The 19990-nt window shown below is 43.4% G+C and overlaps 1 protein-coding gene across 1 annotated transcript in view; it reads left to right on the forward strand.

Annotated features, from left to right (window-relative positions):
- LOC110521578 (xenotropic and polytropic retrovirus receptor 1 homolog) overlaps positions 1 to 19990 on the forward strand; it is a 95939-nt gene that overhangs the window by 8352 nt on the left and 67597 nt on the right. Inside the window, exon 2 of the mRNA XM_021599217.2 lies at positions 222 to 273. Coding sequence (XP_021454892.1) covers positions 222 to 273 — 52 coding nt within the window. The remainder of the gene's footprint in view (positions 1 to 221; positions 274 to 19990) is intronic.

A 19990-nucleotide genomic window follows, 5' to 3' on the forward strand; every position in this document is an offset into this window, starting at 1 on the left:
AGTAATTGACTTATCATACTATTCATGACAATGGCTACGTAAGTAGATTACTTGAATTTATCAATCAGTAATATCTTGTTCATTACGTCAACCCCACTAATTATTGCAATCATTTACTCATATGAAAAGGTGTTGATTGATTGGATTAAACATCAACAGGTCATTGCTTGTACAGTAGAGAAACTGATGAGTGATTATCCCTCTGTTTGTTCCTTTTCCAGGCGTTCAAGAGTATGCTGTATGCAGCCCAGGACCAGGCCCCATCCATAGAAGGTAAGTCAACTCCTGGTCCACGGACAGAATGAGCTCGCCCCGCACCCCGAAATAACAGGCCCTGCTAAAAATAGAGGAAATTCCAGTGATCATCCAGCCACCCCTCACACGACCCAGCAGCCACTGGGTGCAGTGACTTCCCCACCACTGTGCAGTGTTGAGATAAGGCCTTTGGCTATAATTAATATACAACGTCAGGCTGCTAGCGAGGCGTGACAGGGACCAGCGTAATGGTTTGTTTTTAGATGCAGAGTGATGGGAGGTAAGAGTTCTTCAGTTGCAGTGCAGTTAGTCACTGGATGACCACACTCAGGGTCCTCTTATAGAAGTCCTCTAAATACAATGGTTGCATAATACATGCTCAACATCCAACAACAATATTTAGATTAATGCCTGAGTTGTCATGCTAGAATTGGTTTACATGACAGAATGCATATCCTACTTACATCATACAAAGAAGTGCTGCTCTGTGTGGAGGACTGCGTGAGGACTCTCCCCAGACATGATGGCTGAACGGTCTGGCACTGATCTGTGAAAAGTGTCTAGTTCTTGTTCACTGGGGAGCTGCATCTCTCTGAAGGTCTACTTCCAGGAGACTGGGCCGATGGGCCGGGCCTTTCTGTTAAGGTGTGAGAGAGACATTATTTCCAGTCAGTGGCTCTGTGTGTGTGTGTGTGTGTGTGTGTGTGTGTGTGTGTGTGTGTGTGTGTGTGTGTGTGTGTGTGTGTGTGTGTGTGTGTGTGTGAGTGAGAGAGAGAGAGTGGTGTGTCCAAGCCTCCTCTGGTCTGACTTTGATGTTTCCAAAACCAAAGTTCCAGTGGAATAGGAAAGAGGAAGTTGGCAGGTGCGGTTGACAGGCTAGGAGATGAATATGGCTGGAACGAGCATGCAGGAAAAAGAAGCAGAACTGAGAATTTGCTCAATGCTGCCCGGGACCCACTCTTACTGTGTCCAGGTTGACAAGTTTAAGGTATGGTCGGTTTCCGCTATACGACTCCAAAAGAAGACTTCCTCACCACTCATGAAGCATGGAATAATCTGACAAAGACCACACTGTCAGCCTGTGTTTATAGTCTCTAGTACAGTAGTCTCTAGTCGCATTGTGGTGAGAGGAGAAAAGCCTAGCGAACAGCCGTTGACAGTATGATTAATCAGCCAAACTTTCACCTCATATTTCAACCAATGATGGCATGTGACGCCTAAAGGACAGAGTTGTCTGTGTGTCTAGTTTGGTGATAACATATGAGCTGTCTCCTTTAAACATTCTCCTGAGGGTTTGAGGTTGGTCTTATCCTCAAGATGGCTGATGAATCACATCCTGTCTGCCCCTGTCAGAGCTGCCATATGTAGGTCACTCCTGAAGCCACCATGAAGAGTAAAATAATGGAAAAACAGAGAAATAGGAGAAGGAATACATGGGACCAGCTACTGTACTGGAACACATATTGAAGGTTGTTGAATTGTTAGATAGTAATGCACTGTTGGAGCTAGGAACACCAGCATTTCGCTACACCCGCTGTAATATCTGCTAAATGTGTATGTGAGCAGTACAATATATTTTTTATATTATTATTTAATTTCTTTACCCCCTTTTTTCCCCCAATTTCGTGATATTCAATTGGTAGTTACAGTCTTGTCCCATCGCTGCAACTCCCGTACGGACTCGGGAGAAGCTAAGGGTCTTCCAAAACACGACCCCGCCAGGCCGCACTGCTTCTGGACACACTGCTCGCTTAACCTGGAAGCCAGCTGTACCAATGTGTCGGATGAAACATCTTGGTGACCGTGTCAGCATGCATGTGCCCAGCCCACCACAGGAGTCGCTAGAGCACAATGGGACAAGGACAACCCGGACGGCCAAACCCTCTCCTAACCCGGACGACGCTGGGCCAAATGTGCGCCGCCTCATGGGTCTCCCGGTCGCGGCCAGCTGCGACACAGCCTGGGATCGAACCTCGAACGGATCTGTGGTGACGCAGCTAGCACTGTGATGCAGTGCCTTAGACTGCTGCACCACTCGGAAGGCCCTGTGACCAATACAGTTTGATTTGATTTGATTTTGAACCCCTGTACTTCAGCGCCAGACACTTTACTTTTCATATGAGGAACGAGATTAACAGACTTCCCGTGAAATACACGCTTAGCACAGAACTTCTCGTCACACAGACCCTGTTTCAAATCTGATTGAGTTAAAAAAAAGGGATGATTTTATTAAATCACCCCTCAATGAAAGAGTAATTACGGGAATGTGATTTCTGAGATGTTTTTCTCTCTCTCGACTGCGAGGCCTGCCGTGTCTGAGTCAGGTTTGGTATTCTGTGAGAGTACTGGTGCCTCCGGGAGACAATTTACTGGGTTATTACCGCTCCCTCTAGCTGACCCGCTACCTGATACAGTTATAGTAGAGATTCAACACGAAGGAATACAGCACTTCAAAGCCTCTGTAAGGGCCTTCTCTTCATCCAGGCTTCTATCAGATACCCCAGAAGTGCATGTTACTCAATGTCTTGGGGTGCAGCACAATGGGTTGTGTGTCCACTGTTTTCAGCACCGTAGGCTTTCCTGTGGTCAAGCTGAGGGCATTGTTTGGATGGTTTGGATGTGAGAGCCATTTTTAGAAAGATATGAATGATACAACTCCTGACACAATAAGGTATTGGCCATACAATACTACCTGTTGTGTTGATGAAGATTTTAGTCTGTAATCAATTCCCAAACAATTGCTACACTGTGACCTTCTCTATATAGGAGTAAATATAAGCCTGTTTTCAGGACTGATGAGGAAAGTTATTTTACATTTTGACAGAAATGCATTGATCAGCGCTACCTACCTTACTCTGATAAATGTTCAGTAATTAAGAGAGCTTGTTCTAGTTCCATACAGCACCAGAGTGCTTGTAGAGTATTCTATGGCATTTAACCTCTTGGGAGATCCTTTGTTCTTGCTCCCTAGTTTTAATTAGTACAGCTTTTGCACTGCAGCTCAGTCCAGGAGAATGAACTGAGGAGCATCTGGCCCGAGCTCAGGCTCCTCCTCTCTGTCTCTCTCCAGTAAGATCGAATTAGATCAGGGATGGGCAACTTTGATGGGGGTTGGGGTCCGCAAAGAATCTGAACTCATCACGAGGGGCTGAAGTGGCTGTCGGGTCTGCTAACCCACATTCATACACACACATGCAGTCAACTGATTTGTGCAAACAATTTACTACTTAACTCTCTTAACTAAATGCATTGTACCAGATTTGGTTAATTTCCTGCAATAACAAATTCAATGGGGGCCACCTGGAGGTGCCCAGCGTATTCGGCCATGGTTATTACAAGTTTAGATAGCTGGCTAGACTAATTTATCAATCAAAACATGGGCTAATTGAGTGACTGTCAGTGAGTGACATAACAAGAGGAAAGCTGCTGATGCACAACCAAGTTTCCAAATTGCACCTTGTGTATTCTACTGTTCTAACTCTCAACAATGAGACTGAGTTCAAAAGAAAAAGGCCCCGTTTTTGGAAATGGATCCGCGGTCCTACCAGCGGGGGGTCTCCCTAAAGTAGACCAATTCCAATTCAATTAGCCCGCCGATTATGAGATTTTAAAACAATAACTGCAGATAAACACAGCAATGGGAGGAATTAGTCTGCCTCCGGAACTATTTCTCAGTATTGTTACATGCCGTAGTGGCCTAGTCTATTGGCAGAGTTACATCAGGGGTGATCTAGGATGATTCACAAGGGAAAGGGCGGGGCCCACCCCTCCCCCCATAGCTTGACTAAGGTAGAGGAGGAATGTGGGGGAAGGGTTGTGCTGTTGACTGCTCACAGGAGGACACCATAAAGATGATTTCCCACAGCCAAGCACGTACACTAAGTTAGCTGAGGTCTTTATCACAAACGGGCAGTAAAATTTTTATAGTCTCTCTAGGTTGCTCTATAATACATAGCTTGGAGGACGGAAGCCATGCGTGAAACTGCAGATTGAATGGAATGAGGGGAGTCTTTACGTGTCTTCCCCTGAGTACATTGGTTGTTGATGTTTGATGCATAATGCCTCTGTATCTGTGTGGTTCAGTGTTATTACTGTATGGAGCAGCAGCAGTTTGAGACGGACTGTAAAAGGATAAAGCACCATAATAAAGAATGATGGCTCAGTAGGGCAGAAGAGCAGCCTTCTGGACAGGCTGAGCCCTCCCCCTCTCTCCTCACAGCAGTCCCGCTGACCACTGTTTCTGACTCAGCAGGCAACATGGCCCTCAGTGCAGCCTGATTACACTGTTATTGCAGTGGAATATTATATGACTGTTCCAGAGGAGGCTGGCTGGATGAGCTATAGGAGGAAGGGCTCATTGTAATGGCTGGAATGGAATATATGGAATGGTCTCAAACAAATGGAAACCACATGTTTGACCACGTTACATGTATTCCATTCCAACCATTACAATGAGCCCTTCCTCCTATAGCTCATCCAGCCAGCCTCCTTTGGAGTGTTCATACCTTGATTACACAGCTAGCCTTTGTGTTTTGTATGGAATACAATAGATGTTATAAAGTATGTGTTTATACTATACTGCTAGCTATTGGCTCAGCCAACCATCTTCAGCCCCTTTGTCATGTGGAGTTTTTCTTCCTGTGTAGTTCCTCATAGAAATCCAGGGGTGTCTCCTGAAACTCAAAAACATTTTAATGTTTTATGTAGCTGAATCAATAACAGCAGAAAAGCAATTGTGTCTCAACTTCAGCCCTCAGGTTCAATACCAGCAGATGGGCTCCAGCACAATTCAGGTAATTCAGAACCGAAGATCCCACCAATCAGATTATTATGTAGAAAACTGACATGGAGGGAGACAATATTTGAAGTTATCTTGCTGGTTGTAAAATTGGTGAGATAGTGGTGTGTGTGTGTGTGTGTGTGTGTGTGTGTGTGTGTGTGTGTGTGTGTGTGTGTGTGTGTGTGTGTGTGTGTGTGTGTGTGTGTGTGTGTGTGTGTGTGTGTGTGTGTGTGTGTGTGTGTGTGTGTGTGGGTGGGTTTGGCTGCAGCCACAGACAGACTCCCCAGTCTGCATTGGTGAAGGTCGTTCAGAGTGGAGCAGTAAGCAGAGCTGTTATCAAAGAGGAGAGGGGGACAAGCTTGTTGCCTGCTGAGAGAGCAGTCACTAGCAATTAGCCTGCCTGCTTTTCTCCGGTCAAAGACCACTGAACAACACTATGCTTGATCTCTTTCATCCTCAATATGGCAGTCTTTTGTTCACACACCTCAACTGGACACATTTACCATTGCACTTCAAAGGCACCATTGCATTAATTAAGGAAAATAAACATGGTAGTAAAAACGTTGTCACAATGGCTCCTGTTGTCTCCTCGCTGCCATTCCCCTTTTAGTGCCAATTAATTCGTACGAGGAGGAATAGTAATGTGAGATAAGTACGTAATCCACTTAATGAAAGCGCTAACATGAATCACACTCCCAGAGACCTCCACCTTCCATGCTGATTTCCACTCGCAGCTCTCCACCTTCTGCGATGGGCGGCCTTCCATTTTGTCTGCTGCTGTTGGTTGCTAAAGGATATGGCTGGCTATTTGAAGCCTGGTGGTGGTATTATTTTAGTGATTGTTATTCCACTCACGTGTGTCTAGGTCTAGCAGCTGTTATTACAGTGGGCCCGGCAATAGGAGAGGCCCCTGTGTGGATCTAAGCAGCAGTTCTGAGCAGAAGCCTTCCCCAGTCTCAGTAGCCCAAGGACACAGCCCTGTACGTTCTGTGGGCCAGTAGCCTAGCAGCCAGGGTCTCCCACCAGACTGCATTATTGATGGGCTGCTTCACAAGCTGCCTCTCTGATTTAGATGAAAATGCTAATTGCTCAGTGTTTGTGGGTTTATTCCTCCTTAGCAGCGCTAGCTGCCTGGTGCCACCCGTATCTCACTTTTCTGGCCGTGCATCTGTAGAAAAAGCCTCACGTGCTACTGCTTTTACAGTAGGAGGAGAGGAGGAAGAAGCCTGGGGGCATTTATCTAGTGGAGATTGTTAAAGATATCAAGGAGTTGAGGGAAGTCTACTAGGATGATCAACATACTGACTGGTGCTCTAGATAGGGAGATGGGAGGATGGGGAGGGTCAATAAAGAGCTGAGAGGAAACTCAAGGTTATAGATTAATCGAATCAGGGTAATGAACAATGAAAAAGCAGGGGACTAATTGGATGAAGGAGTGGGGAGATGTGGCCTTTTCGCTCCCTCTCCTTACAAGTTGCCTTTTATTGGGATGAATCTTGTCCTGGAGGTAGAGCTAAGGTTTCCACTATATGGGCCAGCTGCAAAGTCAAAATGGGCTTTTATTTTAGGGTTAGGCATAAGGTTAGCAGCGTGGTTAAGGTTACAGTTAAGGTTAGGGTTAGGCATAAGGTTAGCAGCGTGGTTAAGGTTACAGTTAAGGTTAGGGTTAGGCATAAGGTTAGCAGCGTGGTTAAGGTTACAGTTAAGGTTAGGGTTAGGCATAAGGTTAGCAGCGTGGTTAAGGTTACAGTTAAGGTTAGGGTTAGGCATAAGGTTAGCAGCGTGGTTAAGGTTACAGTTAAGGTTAGGGTTAGGCATAAGGTTAGCAGCGTGGTTAAGGTTAGGGTTAGGTTTAAAACAGTGCTTAATTTGAACAGTATCCGGCACGTCTCTGTTTTGTACCGGAACCTATTTGGCAGGATCCTGTACCTCTCATGGCATGACATTTATTTTTGCACTTTTTGCAATGTAAACATTTTAACAAAAGCGATCAAAGTTCTTTCAAGTTGCCTCTTTGTTAATTCTCCTGCCCCTACAAAATAAAACTATGTGAAAAAGGTGATTTTCAGCCTGGCCAAATATTTGGATTGGGCTGGACCGGGTTTATGGTTTGCGCAACAATGTTACCTATGTTTGAGACCAACTCCTGGCTGTGGCTGTGTCTGTGTGAGAAGTGTGCCAGTATCTTTCCTATGACTAGAATGAGATTCCCTTTCTATGATCTCTCTCCCTCTCTGCTCTGATAGACATGAGCCTGCAACTCTCATCTCTCCAGTGTTGCACTTCCTCATTTATTTCCTTATTGAATTGCGCAAAGAGTTATGAAGGAACTGCAGCACTCCTTATAAATTGAAATACATTTGCCAAAGTTATAGAATTACTGCTGTCTGTTCATAAATAAATGAAGTCATTCAGAATAGCCTACTACACCATGAGAAGGCCTATCATTTAGCCACAGAGCTTTAAAAAAAATTGCCTAGCTGTGGATTGTAGCCCAATAATTAAGCAATAAGGCCCGAGGGAGTGTGGTATATGACCAATATACCACGTCCAAGGGCTGTTCTTATGCGCAATGCAACGTGGAGTGCTAGGACACAGACATTAGCCGTGGTAATATACCACGTCCAAGGGCTGTTCTTAGGCACAATGCAACGTGGAGTGCTAGGACACAGACATTAGCCGTGGTAATATACCACGTCCAAGGGCTGTTCTTATGCACAATGCAACGTGGAGTGCTAGGACACAGACATTAGCCGTGGTAATATACCACGTCCAAGGGCTGTTCTTATGCACAATGCAACGTGGAGTGCTAGGACACAGACATTAGCCGTGGTAATATACCACGTCCAAGGGCTGTTCTTATGCACAATGCAACGTGGAGTGCTAGGAACAGACATTAGCCGTGGTATGTTTGCCATTTATCACAAACCTTGAGGTGCCGTATTGCTATTATAAACTGGTTACCAACATAATTAGAGCAGTAAACATAAATGTTTTGTCATACCCATGGTATATGGTCTGATATACCACAGATTTCTGCCAATCAGCATTCAGAGTTTGAACCATCTAGTTTACAACAAGGAATAGCCTACAGTTGGGAACGCATGGCAAATCTGTTAGTGAAAAAACAGCATGCTGACAAAACAGGCCTTTCGCAATATTAACAGTACAATCGAGGGAAAACACAGGTTGGAAAACAAATGGCTCCTGCTGAAAAGAGAAGGCTATGCTGTAGGCTACCAACATATTTCATCAACTTCCAAATATTGTTTTACAAAGTAAAACGAGAGAGAGAGAGAGAGAGAGAGAGAGAGAGAGAGAGAGAGAGAGAGAGAGAGGCTGTTGTTACGAGCTCATCGGCAATCACCAGCGAGTGAGCTGCTCATCATTGAGTTAGTCAGTGAAACTGGAAAGCATTTTTAGGACTATAATTTCCTCCTCATATTGTAGTCTACAATATTTTTAGGTTTCACAAAGCCGTTTTTATTGATCTCAGTTTGTCAGTGTCAAAGTAGAATAAAAAAAAAGTCGAAAAAAATATTCTGCCATAGTCTCCAGTCATGTAAAATGAGTTGCATGAAATGTGTTTGTAAAAGGCCACATTTTTCCCAGACCCTAGACTACTAAAAAGGTTCCCCATGTGTGCAACTTCTGTAAGTGCCTCTACTCTACTGCTCTATGACACTACACACATGTGATGATATGCTGCCTCCAGTATGAGAGAGAGAGAGCTCCCCTCCACATTATCTCTGCAGCTATAGTGCACAGTGCAAGAGAAGAGGGGGGAAAAAATCTTGATAGATGAAAGTCCATCCATTGTTCATCTGTGAATTAGATTTAGCCTGAATGGGTGTTGGGGAAGGGATGTGTGGTAAAGGGTGGGATGGGACCGGGGAGCACCAGGTTATCGGTGCTCACAGTAGTCCAGGTCTTTCCGGAGAACTGGCACTTAGCCTTTTAAGGTATATGAGCAGTAGGTCTATGCAATCAGTAGGTTAGCGCCATCTCTCTCGTACAAAGGAAGTATGGATGGAGACATCCTTATGGAGACCAGCATGTTAGTGTGCTGTGTGTTGGCAGTAATCTGGGTATCATATGGATGGGCTGATAGCCAACAGACAGACTGAGATGAGAATGAGATGATGCAGGTCTCAGGAGTGAGAGTGTTTGTTCACGATTAAAAGACTCTCAGACATAGTCTCTGCTCAGTTGGCTTGTTCTGTTCACTGTGACAGGTTACTGTAGCATTTTTAGTCAGGCCAAAGCCAAATCAGTTAGCTTGGGGCTGCCATCTGTCATGTTATGTAAAACGGAACCTTTGTTCTGGATTCATGGACATGATCAATCTTGCCTGGGTTGTGGCATATTGCGTCCTCTTCAAGATTATCAACTTTGATCATGGTTATGGTATTTAAAAAAATATATATTGAATTATTGTGTATTATTCAATCCATATCCATTAAGATTATGACAGCACAATATGTCATGAGTTTGGAGCCCAACAAGTCAAATACTGTCTGAGAAAAATAGAGACATAGGCTAATATGCCCTTGTCTGTTCTGAGTTTATCGCTCTCTCACAGAGTGCACACACACCCAGGCGTAGGAGGGGGTGAACTATAGACAATGGTGGCAGTACCATTCGCTGAGGTATTTCAAGTCCCTTTTTATTTGCGTTGAGGCAAATGAAATGCATTCATTACAGGCTCTTCTAATCTTTCAGGTAAACAATTAGTCTTCCAAAGCTGCTGAGCTGGGGAAATGAGAAACGGTTCATTATCTACACGCACAATTAGTTTAATTGGGAACGATGTTCCACTCGCACAAAGCTATTTCTTAATCACGTTTCTCCCCCCATTGACTTCTTTCATCTCAAACAAATCACTTCACTTTGAAACTATCACAGTACTGTATGTATAAACACACAATACGAAGTGTTGTGCCCCTGTGTGTGCTTGTGTTTGTGCATGGGCACATGCGCCAGCAGTGTGTAGGAGAAACAGTGTCCTTCAGTGCTCAAATCTGCCCGTCTGTCCATTGTCCCTCTGGAGAGGAGGCTGGAGACTGTTTGCTGATTGGCTGCTGGTATCTTCCTGGGTAACCTGCTGTCAGGTGGCTGTTGCTTGAGGTCTGTGTCGGCCCCTCCCTCCCTCCATCTCCCACTGTCTCGCCCACTGACTCTCTTTAATCTTTATTCTAATGCTCAGCAGGGGGAGCAGGAGATGACAGGAACCACAGAGGTTGGAGATTCTCAAACTAGATGGAAGATTAAGCTTCTTCCCTATCTGCTATTGACAGATTCATTGTATACAACGGCATGACTAGACGCTCTATTTTACTCTGTCTACCTGGCAGCAATCAAAGAGGGATCTATTTCAAATGGCCAGTAGGAACTAGGAAACATACTTTTTTTCAGAATGTATCCAAGTGCTTCTGTTAGCAGAGCCATGTTGGTTTAAATGGAGTGTCTTCCCATGGGGTCAGTGTGGGTGTGTGAGAGAGAGCGAGAGCGGGAGTGACAGAGAAGGAGAAATTGGCCATTTCTGCAATGAGATAGAGCTCCCCCTGCTCAGTTGTGCCTCTGGGATAAACTAGGAGAGGAAGAGAGACTGGTGACATTGACAGTGAATGGAAGATTGTACAGTGGTGAGCTGGAGCCTTGGGGACCAACTTTTCTCTCCTCTGTTAAGTGCTCTCATTACAGGGATGGACAATGAAGTGTTTTTACATAATGTTGCAAAATGTCACTGAGAATAGCAATGGGTCACCTCCCCACTTTGTTTTTACTTCAAGAGGATGGCCATATGAAGCACATTTGAGGGCAGGGGGATAAAGCATTGAGGAATTAATATGGTTTTCTGATTCTTTAAAATGTAATTCATATCCAGTGGCATGGGAGGAGAGAGCAGTGAATCAATTATTCAATGATATTGTTACTGGACAACTTGTTGTTTTATATTAAATGTTGAATTATTAACTGTGTGTTAGATTGGAAATATGGCCTCTGTTCACGATTCTCGTAATTTATCCCAGTTACAGAAAGCCACTGTTAAGTTAGACATACAGTGTATTTAGAGGATTGGATAGATATACAGTATAGTGTGTGTTTGTGGTTTGCACAGCTAGAATGTACAAACCATAATTTATGTGGAAAGGAAAATGTTTGTGTTACAGCAATATTTCACACAGCTGAGTATGTTCATTATCAGTAAAGTAATGCTGTTGTGACTCAAGTGGATATGGCAGTTATCCTGAAATAGACCATATTATCATTATCAAAGATCCAAGTTTCTGATGTAGCAGTAAAATTGAATGGGCCAATTGCAACCATTGAAAGCCGCAAGATTTTCGCTAATTGATCTCACGTTAAACCATCAATACGTGTTAAAATCACCCGCACAGCTGATCTCAATTGCAGCCAACATTGGCCAGTGAATTACCACTCTCCAATGCAGATGTCGAGTTTATCTTTCTTTTTTTTTCTTGATTGCAGCCAACATTTTTCAAGACTATTTCGATCTCAAACTGTTGCATATACACTGACTGCGTGCAATGAACGCAAGAGAAGTGACACAATTTCACCTGGTTAATATTGCCTGCTAACCTGGATTTCTTTTAACTAAATATGCAGGTTTAAAAATATATACTTATGTGTATTGATTTTAAGAAAGGCATTGATGTTTATGGTTAGGTACACATTGGAGCAACGATATGCACCGCATCGATTATATGCAACGCAGGACACGCTAGATAAACTAGTAATATCATGAACCATGTGTAGTCAACTAGTGATTATGATTGATTGTTTTTTATAAGATAAGTTTAATGCTAGCTAGCAACTTACCTTGGCTTACTGCATTCGCGTAACAGGCAGTCTCCTCGTGGAGTGCAGTGTAATCAGGTGGTTAGAGCGTTGGACTAGTTAACTGTAAGGTTGCAAGATTGTATCCCCCGAGCTGACAAGGTAAAAATCTGTCATTCTGCCCCTGAACAAGGTAGTTAACCCACCGTTCCTAGGCCGTCATTGAAAATCAGAATGTGTTCTTAACTGACTTGCCTAGTTAAATAAAGAATAAATAAAGGTGTAAAAAAAAAAAATAGTCCAAATCGGTGTCCAAAAATACCGATATCCGATTGTTATGAAAACTTGAAATCGGCCCTAATTAATCGCCCATTCCGATTAATCGGTCGTCCTCTGGTATAAACTGCCTTAATTTTGCTGGACCCCAGGAAGGGGCAGCAGCTAATGAGAAACCATAATAAATACAAATACAAATGAACTGATGTTGATGGTGGAGCATGCTCTAATTATTTTATTCATTTCCAATGAATGTAATCCATTGAATACAACTGTCTGTAAAACAAATAGCCTGATATGGTCATTTCTTATCAATATTGGGGGTATAAAATCCCTGGAGAGTCCATACTTGAAATGTGTAACTAAATCAAGTAAATTGTGATTGAGTTATATAATCTGTTTTTTTTATCAAATGAAAATGTAGTCTATAAAGTTATTTTGAATGGCATATATTATATTATTTTGTCAACTAAGGTGAAACGTTTGAAACAAATATAGGCCTACTACTTCTATATTCTTATACTCATTCATCAGCCTTACGGTTTCCGGTGAGAGGTCAATGAGAAAGATCAACTAATCTACTAGTTTACCCTTGTTGGTTTTTCGTTGCAATCAAGCTTAGTTTAGCCAGCAGGTGCATGTAATCTCCCGTTTAGTAATGTTTTAGGAAAGCCAGTGGTAACCTGTGTTAAGTTCTGCCTGTTCATTGCAATCAAGCCACCGACTTTAAAGATGGCTTCATGTGGCTAACAGTTGAAAGTTTTCCTTTAAAATATTTCATTTTTGTATTTGTAATATTCTCTTTGTGGAGACTGGAGAGATGGGCCAGCATTCCTTTCCTTCATCTTTGACCAGCCTGCTTATTCCTGGAGACACTGGACTGCCACACATTCACACACGCACGCTTGCTGGCACACCATACACAGGGTTACCGTTTCTAGTGCCTCGCTTGTGCAGCTGTTGGAAAACCGTCCAAGAATGTCTGGCGTTGAGCTAGTAGATCTAGGACAAGAATGTCAGCGTCTTTAATTGGTAACACTTCGTGGTCTCAGGAAATTAGCATCTTTCATATAATCCTCAGCTTGTGGATAATGTATTCGTGATGAGTGTTATTAATAACCCATTACAGTGGTATGGTGAGTCTGGCCTCTGTGTCCTGGGGACGACTGGGTGGCGCCAGGAAGAGAAGCATCATACCACCGGTGGAGAAGAGCCCTTATGTACTGACTCTGATTGAGGAGACTCACCCCTATCCGCCCTCTGTCTTTCACCATCACCACCAAAACTAACCAGCCCACCACCTCCCCAGTGTGTTTAACAATTTCCCTATCTGTTTATATGTTATACAACTGACCTGCCCTATTGTTACCTTGAACCATTTTATTGTGGCTTAAGAAACTACAATTTGTCTATGATGAGCATTTCTTTCCCCACAGGCAAAATGCATGTTGTCCTGACAGTCAACATCTTATAATTAGACTCTGTGATTACCCAATTAGTATGCAGTTCAATTGAGCATGGATAACCTATTGTTCCCTTGGCATGAAAGTGCCATTTGCTGTAAGCTCTCATTTTAATTTCCTCATAGGCATTTGAATGACTTGAGATGTGTGTCTAGTTATGTGATTAAGTGACTGTTTACGTAAGTGTTTTTTTCTTCAAAAACAGAAGAGCTGAACAGAGCAAAACCTCACAGCCAAAGGTAACCATGGCACCCAGGAGGGGAGCAGAATCATTTGTTTTTTGTTGTTGTTGATGGTTACTTTGACATTCAAGGGGAAGAACCTTCTGTTTTCCTTTGGCTGTTGATAGCTGGCAACATTTCTAGGCCATGAAAATAGATCAAAGATTGAAGACCTCATGTTATACCTGTGATCTCTTAACAGGGATACAGATAATGCTTTTTAAAGAATCGTCCATTGACATAGCCTAGCCTAACTGATTTCCAGATCTGTTATTTAGCTACTCTAGCAGCTTGTCTGCTTTGCATAACCTTAGATCAGAGCTAGCCTTTGTCTCCCTTCTGGCTGCAGTTCTACCTGACAGGAAGTACTTTGTCATGGCTGTGCATTACTAGTGCATTAGCGAGTCTGCGCTTTCTGAAGGACAAGCTCATACCAGGCTTGAATTAACAGGGTCAGACACACTGACCCATTTTTAACAGACAACCTCCGACAACCTGGCCAATCTCTCCTTTTCCTGCCACACACAGACTCAAGGCCTAGACACCCTCTCATATCCGGCGCCTAGCACCTTTGTTTTTGTCCAACACACTTCAAGTTCACACCTCTCTCTTTCTTTGAAACTCAATCTCCATATATGCTTACAGTATATGTTTACACCATTCTCCCGGTCTAATTGGACTGAGCCTAGATGAATCAAATCAAAGGTTATTGTTGCCGTACACAATTTTGCAGATGTTATCACAGGTGCAGCGAAATGCTTATGTTTCTAACTCCAACAATTCAGCAATATCTAGCAATACACACATTATCTTCCACCCCCCCCAAAAAAAAGAAAAAACAAGAAATTAAGACGGATCAGAATGAGCAATGTCAGAGTCTGGAATATACAGTTTTCAAGCTCTGTTAAGTTAGATAGGGAGTGGTGGATTTTCAATGGAATTCAAGTCTGGCTTTCACGTTATTGTTCTGCAGCCATTCCAGCGTTGCTTTGGCTGTATGCTTGGGGTCATTGTCTTGCACTCTGATGCAGGTTCTCATCAAGGATTTGCCTGTATTTGGACCCATTCATTGTTCTCCTTATCCTGACTAGTCTCCCAGTTCCTGCTGCTGAAAAGCATGATGCTGACACCCCCATGCTTCACGGTGGGGATGGTGTTAGAGGGTGATGAGCTGTGCCTGGTTTTCTCCAGACATAGCGCTTTACATTCAGGTCAAATAGTTACATTTTTGTCTCATCAGACCACAATAATTTGCCTTATGCTCTGAGTCTTTCATGTGCCTTTTTGCAAACAGCTTTTTTTGAGGAGTGGCTTCCGTCTGGCCACTCTCCCATAAATCCCAGATTGGTGAAGTGCTGTAGAGACTGTTGTCCTTCTGTCAGGTTCTTCCATCTCAGCAAAGGAATTCTGTAATTCTGTCAGAGTGGTCATTGGAGTCTTGGTCACCTCCCTGACCAAGGTCCTTCTTGCCTGGTTACTCAGTTTGGTCGGAAGGCCAGCTCTAGGCAGAGTCTGGGTAGTTCCATTTAATTGTTCAATTTTCCAATGATGGAGACCACTGTGCTCTTGGAAACGTTCAACTCTTTAGAAATTGTTTTATACCATTCCCCAGATATTTGACTCATCACAATCTCAGAGATCGACAGACAGTTCTTTGGACTTCATTGTGTTGTTTCTGCTCTGACATGCGCTGGAAACTGTGAGACCTTATCTACTGTAGACTGGTGTCTTGCTTTCTAAACCCTGTCCAAACAGTTCAGTTGGGCAGAGGTGGACTCCAATCAAGTTGTTGTGACACCTCAAGGATAATCGAAGGAAATTGGATACACCTGAACACAATTTGGAGTGTCGTAGCAATGGGGTGTATTCCATTTGCAAAAATGTCTGTTGGGTATTGTGTGTAGATAGGTGAGAGAACAAAAATCTATTGAATCCATTTCGACTACAGACTGTAACACAGTAAAATGTGGAATAAGTCCATGGTTATGAATACTGAAGGCACTGTATATGTGTGTACAGCAGTAATTATATAGGATGAGCCATGACTTGAATGCAGTATTTACATATGAAGTGGGTAAACATTATGTAAACATTATTAAAGTGACCCGTGTTCAATGACCATGCATATCGGGCAGCAGTCTCTAATGTGTAGCGTAGAGTACTGGGTGGTAACCGGCTTGTGACTGTCTAAGGTTCAGGGCAGGGTACTGGGCGGAGGCCAGCTAGTGATTACTGTTTTAACAGTCTGATGGCCTGGAGATAAACCGTTTCTATCAGTCTCTCAGTCCAAGCTTTGATGCACCTGTACTGTCTCCGCCTTCTAGAGGGTAGCAGGGTGAACAGGCCGTGGCTCGGATTGCTGAGGTCCTTGATCTTCTTGGCCTTCCTGTGACACCGGGTTCTGTAGATGTCCTGGAGGGCAGGCAGTGTGCCCCCAATGATGCGTTGGGCTGTCCTCACCACCCTCTTGAGAGCCCTGCGACTGTGGGCGATACAGCCTGACAGGATGCTCTCAATGGTGCATCTGTAGAAGTTTGTGAGGGTCTTAGGGGTCAAGCCTGCAGCATACCATCCTGCACCCCACTGCTGGCTTGGCTCTGAAGCCAAACAGGGTTGGTCCTGGTAGGTCCCTGGATGGGAGACCAGATGTTGCTGGTAGTTGTGTTGGTGGGCCAGTAGAAGACACTCACTCTGAAGGGGTTATTACCATGTGTAGGGGGCTGTCTTTCAGATGGGAAGTTAAAATGGGTGTCCTGACTCTGTGGTCACTAAAGATCCCATGGAACATATCGTAAGAGTAGGGGTGTTAACTCTGGTGTCCTGGCTAAATTCCCAATCTGGCCCTCATACCATCCACCTCATTGTCCCCAGCTTCCAATTGGCTCATTAATCACCTCTCATCCCCCTGTAACTTTTCCCCAGGTCATTGCTGTAAAATAGAATATGTTCTCAGTCATCTTGCCTGGTAAAATAAGGGTCAATAAATAAAAAGCTGAATTTTTTCAGCCTCCTGAATGAAGGACATTACGGAGTGGCACTGCTCTCTGTACTGAGAGACAAAGCCCCTCTGCCCTCGCCGAGCTCTTTGAACACAGCAGGCCCCTGCCCCATGCTGCTCCACTGACAGTGTGCCACACACACCCCCCTCCAGCTCCCAAACCAGCCTCCCTCTCTCTCTCCTATCCAGGAGCTTTCCCACTGTTAGCCTAAATGCTCGCCCATGGCTGTGGATTTGTTTCAAATGTTTCTGGGAAGCCATATCGATCGAGTGACTCATGAACATTACAGAACATAAGTAAATGCTTTGCGGTTGGATGAAATCACCTGCAATTTGGGGTGGTTTCATTTAAACCTCCCGTCGGATTTATACTGTTCCCTAAAATAGAAAATGTTCTGGTTATTTGTGATATCTGTTGGGATCTCAGGTACTTTGTATTGTGTGATGAAATTGTATGATGAAACATGAGTCACTACAAGAGGAAAGGTCAATACCTCCTGATTTAATTGAATCAGGAAATAGCAGCTAATCTAATAATATCAGGTTTGGATGCCACATTCCCTCTGTATATGATGCATATCCTGTAAAGCAGTTAATTACCATGGTTACAACCTCTGGATTGGCCTTTTTATAGGTAACATTTTGTAGGTGTAATGCATTGCATTGGAAAGTGATACCAAAATCAAAACAGCTGGTTATCACTTAGGTGGCCGTAATAACAACAAAATAGCATAGATTAACTTTCTTCAATGGTCCATTATTTTCAGTTTTTTGTCTTATTTTTTCATGACTCCCTGGTGACTTGATTTCCTGTATACAGCCCACACAACCAGGCCAGATGGCCTGAGAGCTGTTGGTACTCTAACTCCAGATTATTGCTCAAATAAGAATGGCCTGCTGGACTGTTTATTTGCGCTTTCCAATGCAATTCTCAGAATGAGCTCTCACCAGGGAGCCTAGTATTACTACTGCAGTAAGAAATACAAAAATGCCTGAAGACAGTCCCAGTTAACATTGGTGTGTAGGTCATTCATGACAGATTTAGCGATCGCGATATGACAGTAACATTGGCGGTCGGAGCCATTTAAGATGAGGGAGGATGATTCTTTTTTTAATGAACATGGCCTTATTTATATTACAGCATAATGGATGACTGTCATTCATATTCTATTCACCCAGTTCAATGTAACATCAATAGGTTTAAGCTACTACATGGTACTCAAATTTTCCCTGTACCCATGATGAGGTTGCTACAACCTAGTCTATGAATGAAAGTTTACAACGTAGGTGCACAGGTCGAGAGAAGTTTGAGTAATCTAGGTGACAGACAGTGACACATTCAGTACCGCCTTGCACAATCTTGCCTGCATCTAGCTGATCTAGGATGTAATCATTAGTCCAACAGTTGCAAATGAGAGTTTCTATTGGACAAATTCAGGTGTTTATCCCCGATTCATTTAGTTGGATTCCATTTAAGAAATGTTTTTCAACAGAATCGGCACAATAAATACATCCCTGATCACACGCAAACAGAGTTCACTTTCATACCAGACCCATTCAAACATCTCATGGTGTATATATAATTCCTTATCTCATCTATCTATGCATTCTCCTCCTCTCACCTTTTTCAGTGCAGAACACATCAGCTGTCTGTGACCAGGCAAAAAAAACTTTCCATGACTGCTAACCGCTATACACAGCCTAAATTGTTATCACAACAGAGTCAACATAGCTACTTGAGCTCAAGCGTTAGCCCGCTACAATCATGCAGTACAGTGTAGTCGACAGCAATCAGTTTAGCATAGGCCCTGACTTGAGTTCCAGTGTTGGATAGCCATAGCCAGCTAGCTAACATAGCATCCCTCTCTGTTTGTGGGTGTTTGAGTAGGCTAAACTAACTAGCTGCACTAGCTAAGTAAGTTAAAGTGAAAGAAAATATACTATGAAATATAGCTCTCTCTCTTGTTTCTCCTTCATTTTGGAAGAAATGTATGTGTTCAAACTGTTCAACTATTGTCTTTCTCTCTCTTTGAGTCAACTAATCACCACATTGTATACACTGCAGTACCATCTAGCTGTAGCTTATGCTGTCAGTACTAGATTCATTCTCTGATCCTTTGATTGTGTGGACATGTCAGTTCATGCTGCAAGAGCTCTCATAGGTTAAAGGAAGTCCTCCGGAATTTGTTATAATTACTGTGTAAGTCTATGGGGGCGTGAGATCCACTAGCCTCCAAGGTTTTGTATTGAAGTCAATGTACCCAGAGGAGGAGGGAAGCTAGCTGTCCTCCGGCTACACCATGGTGCTACCCTACAGAGTGCTGTTGATGCTACTGTAGACCTTCATTGCTAAACAGTGTGTTTTAATTAATTATTTGGTGACGTAGTATAGTTTATCTAAAAAGGATAACTTTTTTACGTTTTACTATTTCTATTTTTATGAAATTCACTGAGGAGGATGATCCTCCCCTTCCTCCTCTGAGAAACCTCCACTGGACAGTAAATAATTCATAGCCAAGATTTTGTTTCTAGTGCTCGGTCTGGTTTGGATTGAGTGCTAGAGCAGTAGAACAACCTCGGAGGAGTCTGTGTGTACTGTGGAACTCTAAACAGATGAGTTATCCAGCCTGCCCTGCCCTGCCCTGTCTCTCTCTCTCTCTCTCTCACTCACACACACACACACACACACTCACACTCACACTCATAGTGACAGGGAGCAGGCATGGAGCCATGGACTATAACATGAATATTCCATGTCCTGGTCCCGCCCTTGCCTGATGTATATTTGATTATGTTCCCATTAACATTTTGTCTGATCGCAGTGGCGATGTTAGCCTTTTGTCTTGAGAGGTGTGCTCCTCTTCAGATTGACCATTGCCACACATAGGGTCTCCATCCAAAATTGTTGCTTTGATTTTGTGCACGCTACGTGGAGCGTTACATCTATAGTAGACTAGTTTCATCAGTGAGAGAGATAAGAAAGTTAGTTATGATAAGAACCGGTTTCTTGGAGTCAGACCTGAGGGGAATGAGGTGTGTAGGTGTTAATATTCCTTAATGGCTGAAAGTCTTACTTCAAATAAAATGTCACTAATATTTTCCATGACCATCACAAAGAGCTGTTGCTGTCAGTGAAAATATTTGTTGGGACAACTTCCTGCTAGCAGCCTGTTTCACACTGAGTGCAGTGTGGTGT

This window comes from Oncorhynchus mykiss, chromosome 30 (genome assembly GCF_013265735.2).
Source record: "Oncorhynchus mykiss isolate Arlee chromosome 30, USDA_OmykA_1.1, whole genome shotgun sequence".
NCBI lineage: Eukaryota > Metazoa > Chordata > Actinopteri > Salmoniformes > Salmonidae > Oncorhynchus > Oncorhynchus mykiss.